Source organism: Mandrillus leucophaeus, unplaced genomic scaffold (genome assembly GCF_000951045.1).
Source record: "Mandrillus leucophaeus isolate KB7577 unplaced genomic scaffold, Mleu.le_1.0 Scaffold13, whole genome shotgun sequence".
NCBI classification, from domain to species: Eukaryota; Metazoa; Chordata; class Mammalia; order Primates; family Cercopithecidae; genus Mandrillus; species Mandrillus leucophaeus.
The window spans coordinates 5,574,768-5,583,806 of NW_012101254.1; the positions used below are offsets into that span (position 1 = coordinate 5,574,768).

General features: G+C 37.1%; 1 protein-coding gene across 1 annotated transcript in view; it reads right to left on the bottom strand.

Annotated features, from left to right (window-relative positions):
• Positions 1-833: 833 nt before the first annotated feature.
• Positions 834-9,039, bottom strand: part of EPT1 (ethanolaminephosphotransferase 1) — a 48,972-nt gene continuing 40,766 nt past the window's right edge. Inside the window, exon 10 of the mRNA XM_011972673.1 lies at positions 834-7,764. Coding sequence (XP_011828063.1) covers positions 7,699-7,764 — 66 coding nt within the window. The 3' untranslated portion in view covers positions 834-7,698. The remainder of the gene's footprint in view (positions 7,765-9,039) is intronic.

Sequence of the window (9,039 nt, forward strand, 5' to 3'; positions counted from 1 at the left end):
TTTTTTTGAGACAGTCGTGCTTTGTTGCCCAGGCTGAAGTGCAGTGGCGCGATCTCAGCTCACTACAACCTCTGTCTCCCAGGTTCAAGCGATTCTCCTGCCTCAGCCTCCCGAGTAGCTGGGACTACAGGTGCGGGCCACCATGCCCAGTTAATTTTTTGTTATTTTTAGTAGAGACGGGGTTTCACTGTTAGCCAGGATGGTCTTGATCTCCTGACCTCATGATCTACCTGTCTCGGCCTCCCAGAGCGCTGGGATTATAGGCATGAGCCACTGCACCTGGCCTGCAATTTTTTTAAGTGCCTACTGCCAGAGCTGAGAGATCGATGTAAAAATGGGAAATATTCTCCTCAGAAGCAATGTCATATAATGGGAGTTATAGTTTCTGTACTGTAATTTAGATGTACTAAGTGTGGTCTAACAGGTTTTTATGGGATTTGTCTGGAAAATTAATACCATATGTTAACACTCTTTCTATGGGAAAATGCTTCTGAGGAAGAAACCACCTTACAAACTAATTGAGGTGTGACCCCATCATGATCAGACTATAGAGACTGCCACCACCCAGTTCTGGGCGAGTCAGGAGCAGTGTACTATGACAAGCTGCTACTGCCATCTGCCTCACATTCTGCCTTTTGAAGCAAGTCACAGGATCACAAAATGCCCAGGAGCAAGTGGCTGATCTTTCTAAAAACAGAACAAAACCTTTTCAGTGTTTTGCTTTAAAATAACCAATGATTCTCTGAGACAAGTGGCTGAATATTAGTTTTCTCCCATAGCTCCCTCCCCTTTTGCACCTACCAAGGAAAACAAAGAAGACAATCTGAAAACAATTAAAAGGATTTAAAAATTATTTACTTTTACTTTTATTACAATAAATAATTATCAATAATAGTAATAGAATTAAACAATTTTCAATGAAAACCTACTGCATTACTTTGGGGTTTCACAGCAGCAGAAATAAACATAAATCCAGTGGAAAGGGCAAGGCTTCCAGAATTCAGTGACAAGAAACAGTCTGGTCTTGATTATTTGGGCTAGCAATGGGAAACACTAATACAGATAATGCAAAAACAATGAAATGCATCGGCATACTCTATTTATACATCACATTATCTGACACTTCAAAATATTCCAGCTAAATAATTTAAGCAAGCCATGAAGCTCTGTTTCTGCAAGTGTTAGAGTTCTGCCCCAGTAAGCCTGTGGCACAACTGCTCCCAGAGCCACCCTCTGGCCAGGAATGGGCCCCATCATGCAGACCTGGAAGCCTCCACCCTGGTGGAAGCAGTCATCTTTCTCAAAGCTCTTTCTGGCTCCCACAACCCATGGTTAAAGGAAAATGGGGAAGTGACATATTTAAAGGGCCTTTCTCGAGGACTGAGATGAACTGGCAGACAGACTGTGGCTCCAGATTAGAAAGAGGCTTCAGAGTAATGGCCACATGCAGATTAAGTCCACATTAAGAAACAATCTAATAAAGGCTGACCATTTTGCTGATAATCAAGTGGACTGCATGTATATATGAATATATCATACATACCTATGTAGAGAATATATGCGTACATATTAAATAGGCATATACACAGATCACACCTAACCAGATAAAATAAATGGTACATACATTGCTACTATGAACACAGCAAGTCCCAGACGAATGACTAATATGTTCAATTAAACTACTTGAATTAAACTACTCTCCCTCTCCCCAAAAGATTCTGCTTGCAGCAAACATACTCCAGTTGCTCAAGCGGTGTTGTTTCTAGGTTCCTGAGAAGGAATGGAATCGTCCTCTTGTTTCAGAACACTACAGAAAGCCAACTGCAACAGGACCAAGCTAAACAACTCATATATTTGATTTGGCCATGATTCCTGCCACCTATTCTTAGTGACAGGGCATGGAACCTTACTGAGAAAGACACCAATTTCTTTTTCTACAACTGGCTACAAATGTACCGTATTACGTTAGATGGAGGGGGACGGGGGGAAGGTGAGCAGCAGGGAGTTTACATGTTGGCAGTTATTCATTGCCTTTCCCTTTACCCAGAGAAAATGCTATTTAAAAAAAAAAAAAAAATCCCAGAAATTTAGAGTTCAATAATGAATTTTGCTTTCTTGGCACATTTTTGAAATGATTATATCATTACATGTGGATAGGTCTTTATCTCCTGAATGCTCCTCTAGGGAGGCAAGTTATCTAAACAACAAAATAACCTACAAAAAAGTTAATATTGTGAGCAGTCTCAACTTGTAGTTATTAAACTCAAAGTCTAATGCTGAAAGACAACAGTAATTTAAACAGATTTATTTATTTTTATTATTATTTTTTGAGATGGAGTCTTGCTCTGTCACTCTGGCTGGAGTGCAGTGGCACGATCTCTACTCACTGCAATCTCCATCTCCCAGGTTCAAGCGATTCTCCTGCCTCAGCCTCCCCAGTAACTGGGATTACAGGCACATGCCACCATGCCCAGCTAATTTTTTTGTATTTTTAGTGGTAACAGGGTTTCGCCATGTTGCCCAGGTTGGTCTCGAACTCCTCAGCTCAAGCAATCCACCTGCCTTAGCTTCCCAAAGTGCTGGGATTACAGGTGTGAGCCACCGCACCTGCCCCAGATTTATAATGCTATTCACAGATCTTGCAGAATTATAACAGGCTCCTTCTACAACTTGGTTAGTGACATCAAGTACTAACTAAATACGTTCCAGGTCAAGAACTTACTTTTGAGATATTCAAAAAGTGCTTGTCAAGAATATCAGAATCTAGAATTCATGGCAAATTGTATATATTTTAATAAAAACCTTAAAATAAATTCTAATTTTAATTGCTACTCATAGAAACTGCTCAAGAGAAGGTATTAGCCAAAGAGACATGAAATATCCACAGCATTTAGCTACTCCCTGCATCTTCAGTACTGTCTCTAACTTCAATTGTAGTATGTGCTGCTGAAGAGAGCAGTCTTTTTCCAATTTCAACACAGTGTTAAGGTACTCTATAGTCATCATCCAATATACATGCTTTAAAAACAGCACTACTCTGATTTAGCCTGGCTTTCTAAGAATGATTCTCTGGAGAGAAAGACCATATGAATGATCTGTGGAAGACCAGAACAATCCTGCTGCGGTCCAAATGGATTTTCCTAGAGACAAGCCTTTGTTAAAATATTCTAAAATCAGTGTATGTGGCACCTTCCAATTCTGGGAACCTGGCCTCTCTAAGCATATGCAATACAATCCCCTCGCTTAAGCTACCTGTGAGAGAGCTACAAATGGCAAAACTTCTTTTGCTACTCTAAATATTAATGCATTAAAAGATCTGTCTACATAGGGAGCAGATCCCTGCTTTAAAAAAAATAGATAGATTATTATCTCTTGCATATTTGTTTACTAAAGAGCAAAGTATATTACTAGCATGCAGGCTTAAAAAGTTACATTTATTCTGCACTGTAGAAACACTGGAAATGAACAGCCAACAAATCCAATTCCCACAGCTCCATGCAAGGAAGAAGCATATCACCACTTTCTCTGGAAAAGTTAGACAACCATGATTAACCACACACCCTACAATAACTGCCTGCCAATGTCAGTCATTTGTAGCACTGTCAAACATAAAAACTAAAATACGCAAATCACATGGGTTACATAATCAATAAAGGAAAATCAGAAATTTACTTAAGCTTCCTAAAATGCCCAGAGCATCATACGTTCAAGTTTCAGAGATTTAACACCATTTTACTTTTAAAACTGTCACTTTAAATGTACATGTCAAAGTGCTTCAAATGTAGCATACTAGTTAAAATTCTTCCTGGAAGGTTCTAGTGCTGGCAGCTAACTTACTCAAGTTATTCACCCACAGGGTGTTCAAGAAAGGGTATGCTGCCCTACAAAGACACCTCATGGGACACAGAAAATTCTGGTCTGACTTCACAAATTTTCTATAGGGTACTTAAATCCAGAACTGAGGTCAAGATAAGGCCACTCTGAACACAGGCATCAACACAACCAAAGATTTCTGTATCTGTTTTTGGCTCTTTGGGGACCCAAAGTCAAAAGTTCCAGCCCATCAAGCTTACTTTGTTCCCTCTGGCACGTTCCCAGTCCTTGACTAGTCAAGAGATCTAAGGCAATCAAGGAGGTCTGAATGTGGCAACATCTAGGGGCAACAAGGCAAGACCTGAGTGGGCAGCCTCTCTCCTAGGTGGTGGGTAGTTAAGAGGAAACCCAGGTGAAGAACAAAGAGGAAGAATTACAAATAGGCTTCTATATAAAATATAAAGGGGAAAAGTGCCTCTGACTCAAACACCTTCAGATTATCTTTTTATTCTTCATAGGTCATAGAGTCAAAGTCTGTTATGGAAGCAAGGTATATTCCAAATGCATTTTGACTGACTACAAAAATAAACCAGTTCTTTGAAAACCACACTTAGGAAACTTTCAAATTCATAGGATATTTCAAATTCACAGGATGTTAAAGTCCCTTCTTCCCTTTAAAGTGGAAACTACGCCTGCTTTTTCCTTTGTATAGTCTCCCAAAGCTCAGGCTCCAGGTCATAATCAATAATCTTTTGGTACCTATTTAGAATTGGGGTAACTCTAGACATACACTCCCCTCCTCTCAGTGCCTCTATATTAGAATAAATAACATGATGGTATTAGTACTGTAACATCCTAACCACAATCAGCATTTAGCTTTGTTTTCAAAATTAGAATTAAAAGTATTTCAATAATGACATTAAAATGACAAGGAGGAATATTTAGCTTTTTATTTGGAAGTTATTCACTCTATTACCCTTAAGACTAAAACCCATAAACTCTATCAATTACCTATTTGTGGAAGAATGACACTGTAAACTGTAGCAATGTCAAACTGTGTACTGCACGAAAAGCATGGATAATATTAAAGGATCACAAAAGGCAGCATTAGCATTCTCTATCCAGGTATTATTAAATCTTTTTATCCCATGCCCCCCTCAAATATAGGAGAATTATTATCTGATAAGCCTGAAAGGACTTTTTTAAATACTATAACCTAAAAAGACACTTCTTACAGGCATATGCAACTTTGGTCAGCAGAAACACAATACGACCCTCTAGCCTAGCTAAGGCACTCTATTCTGAAAGTACAGAAAACATGCATGTATGCTCCTTATTATGGCATTGCTCCCCAAAAGGCAGCTCACACTGTATGCTGGGGAGAAAGAATGGGACATGAAGTCACCCACAATATCATGCATAAGCTTGAGAGACCTTTCATACTTTGGAAATGTTGTAGTAATTGGCATGACATAAATGCACACAGCTATCTGTAATGAAGTCCTGCTTCAGCTGCTATATCTCTAGACAACAAATGGGGGCTCTCAAGATGCACTTTCAAGAATGGCAGACTAAAACAAGAAAAAGAGTCTGCAGTACACTAAAGATTCACAAGTATCCTGAAACAGTGAATTGCTCAATTTCACTTTCCCATTGTTGACAGCCACTTTTCTTTCATCGAACAATGTCAATAAAACTGACTATAGCATCATTCTTTACCACCATAGGGAAACAAGTCATACAGTACGGCACAAAACAATTTTCAAATAAATTTGATACAACCAAAAGAGGGCAGAAACACACTTTTGAAGTAAAAGGGCCCCCAAACTATAGAACGTGACCTTAATGCCAGAAGTAAAGGGTATTTTTACTATACTGTACAAGGTCAAGAAATCCTGTGGTCCAAATCTGTCATTTTATAAACATTTATCAGTTCTTTTCTTATATAATACAGATTAATCTCATGCTTGTGTATAAGGTCAACAAAATGGTAAAATAATTAGCTTAGAAATCTTAAAACAAAGCTTTTTCCCTACCCCCAATTAACACTTTATTCAGTTCAATTTTACAGATCACAAAGAACAAGGTATACAAAAAATAGTTACCGTCACTTAATTGGTTAATTCTCTGACTTCCATGATGGCAATTAACAAACATGGGATCATTATCTGCATTTTTCTGCATCCATTTCTCATCTATTTCCAACGTTCATCTGTGTCTCAGAGAAAGTCACCAAATATACCTCAACCTTTACAATTTTTAAAAATGAGTATAGAACCATGAGCTAGTGCCGTGACTCATTTCTAATAACTTGAATGACAATGATTGGAATTTATAAATTTTAAAAATGAAACATCAATTGCAGTTATTTTTTACAAAGCAGCAGACTGAAATTCAACAAAGAAATACACTATAATTAAATTTAACAATGGTCACATTCATAAATAGTTACGAATTTAATTACATATCAACACAGTGGTGCCTATGTTATCCAAGTGCAGCCTGTCCAAAAAAAGGAGGTTTAAGATACACTCTTCATTCAAGCACAAACTTCATTCAGTGAAAAATAAAAGAAAATTAGCAAGTAAATTTCACCACCACCAAATTAAATGAAGACAAAGTAAAAAAGAAACAGAATATCCACATCATGAAAAAATATGGTCTACACAACAACTACACTAAAATTAAAGGGATTTTTATGTTTGTCAGTAAACCTCAGAAATTACTCCAAGTCATAGTAACACTAAAGGGGGCATGTACTCAGTAAGGCATATATATCAAAAGTTTTCAAGTGGGGAAATGGACAAGCTGGGGAAGTCAGAATTTCTCTCTGTTTTATCTCGTATGAAATAAAAAATACAGCACCCCACCCTGAAAAGAGAGAGAGGGGAAGGACAGACAGACAGACACAAAGTGAATCAAAAAATTAATTTTGGTCATAGAGAGGTTCATGAAATTCCTAACTCCAATTTATATTTATCTTACAAGGTACTTTTATCTGAATTCCTCACAAGTCATTATCATAAGACTGGGACTGTCACATGCATTCCTACAATCAGAGCTCACAGGCACCAAACCTCAGGAACCTGCAGCTGAAGGGGGGAAAATGCCACATCTAAACAATGAACCATCCCAATGGGTGAGCTATAATTACAACCCATTCTCAAATTTTCAACTGATTATTTCTCTTTAGGAGAAAATTAAACCATTTATCAAGATCTGTTCCATAATAAAGAGAGCTAGAATACTAGAGAATCTAAATATATATTAGCTAAATGTGTTAGTTCTCTTACCATTTGAGGACAAAAGCCATTTTCAGGGGAAAGAGAAACCAGTATTTGGCAACTGTCTATTGTTTGGTAATCACTGGCATCTCTTGGTGAAGGTGACTTATTTTTATCCTTTCCCTATACTAGATTTGGACTATTGCTACTCCCACTATTACAAGTACCAAATATGAAAACACACTGTGGTTTTCTGAGTGTTATCAGTGTTCTGAAACCAATTTTGGTATTAAAAAAAAACAAAAAACAAAAAAAAAACAAAGCATCTTTAACCCTGCATGAATCACAACATTGTAAACTCATGAAGTCAGAACCACTAGGAACATTTCGCTGGTCTAACGTACATTCTGCTCAACCAAAATGTCACATAGTTTTATAAAAAATAAAATAGGCTGAGAGTTAGTAGGTCCAAAATTTCACAAGTTCAGATTACATGTATCATTCCTGCTATCCAAGTATCATACTGAGATCCCATGTCTGTCAAGCAGATCAGTCTAGTTCAATGGTGATGGAGGAAATATTTACAAGCATTTATTTACAGTACTTCTTTCTGCCCAAAGAAAGATTATTACAGGCCAATATTCTTTTCTTCCATTCCTAGTCAATCTGAGTTTGGTTTCCTCAATGAGAAGGGGTAAATCTGAAAATGGCTGCTCAGCTGCTTTACCTGTGAAAAATCAGAACATGAGACAGTGACAAATACGTACCTTATTGTGTGTTTAAAAGCACACAGAATTTACCCTAGAGATAACAATTTATTGACATGGCAAAAATCATGAGAAATACTGAAAAGGTTTTTCTGGATTAGGACAGCTATAGAGCTAGACAGCTAAATGGGAGTACTAGAACTACCCTGGGAAAGTTTGGACTTGGAACTAAAATCCAGACTTCAGAACCCTCCAGAGCACTCAAATTCACATCCAAATCTGAAAAACTATAGGATTAGTTGACCTGCAGTATTTAGATCAAGTAATAACATTTATAGTTAGACTAAATATTCAGCTTGCTAAACATTTCTAAGTAATCACTCCTAATCCCAATGAAATAGTAGAAAACTAGATCTATGAATTTGGAGAGGCTTTATTAGTTAGGGTATCTCTACTGGGAAGGCAAGAGCTTAAAGGCCAGCAAGTGCATGTCATTTACTTGATACCTATTATTTACATTTCAGTAGTTAAAGTGAATGTTTTGTGTGGCCTAGCAAGTTTTAACTTCTGGCCAGAAGTTGTAGACATGGTAAAAGAACACAAAGACAGACAAAAAAGATGATCTTAAGTTGTTTTCCAGTTAGCCTCTTATTTATTTTCCAGGTTTTTAACAATGAAAATGTAGTACCTTTGTAATTTAAAGAAAAGTGTATTTTGGTTTGGTTTGGTATGTTTGTAGCTTTCTAAAGATATGCTTCTATAAGGCTATAGTAAATGAAAACAATTTAAAAAGACACTGGCAAATGGATATTCTATGCCATGCATATACTGATGAAATATCAGGAAAAAGGCCCAAGAGTGTTGCTATAAGGCATATAAGGTTACATTTGTAAAAATAAAAACAAAAATAATTATGTCTTATATCACAATTCATCGCAGCTTTTTTCTCCTTAACAATTGTATCTAGTTTGTTCTAACAAATGAGGGCAACTTTGTAGAGAAACACTAAGGGAAGAAAGCCCAAGTTTAGCAACATATGCAAGATATAAAGTTGTTATCAAGCGTGATAGCTGCCTCTCCCACTTAAAAACTGTGTATGAAAATACAGAAGATATTTTGTTTCTCAAATGGATTTACAGCAGGGTTCCTTTCAAAACAAGCACACCAAATAGAAGTGTCTGAAGAGTCATAAAAGTGTGAATACCCTGTCACAACCCCACTCCTATGAAATTATCCTCGGAAAATAAAGTAAATGAAAAAAAAATATTCCAGATTGTTTACGCCAACATTTTTCT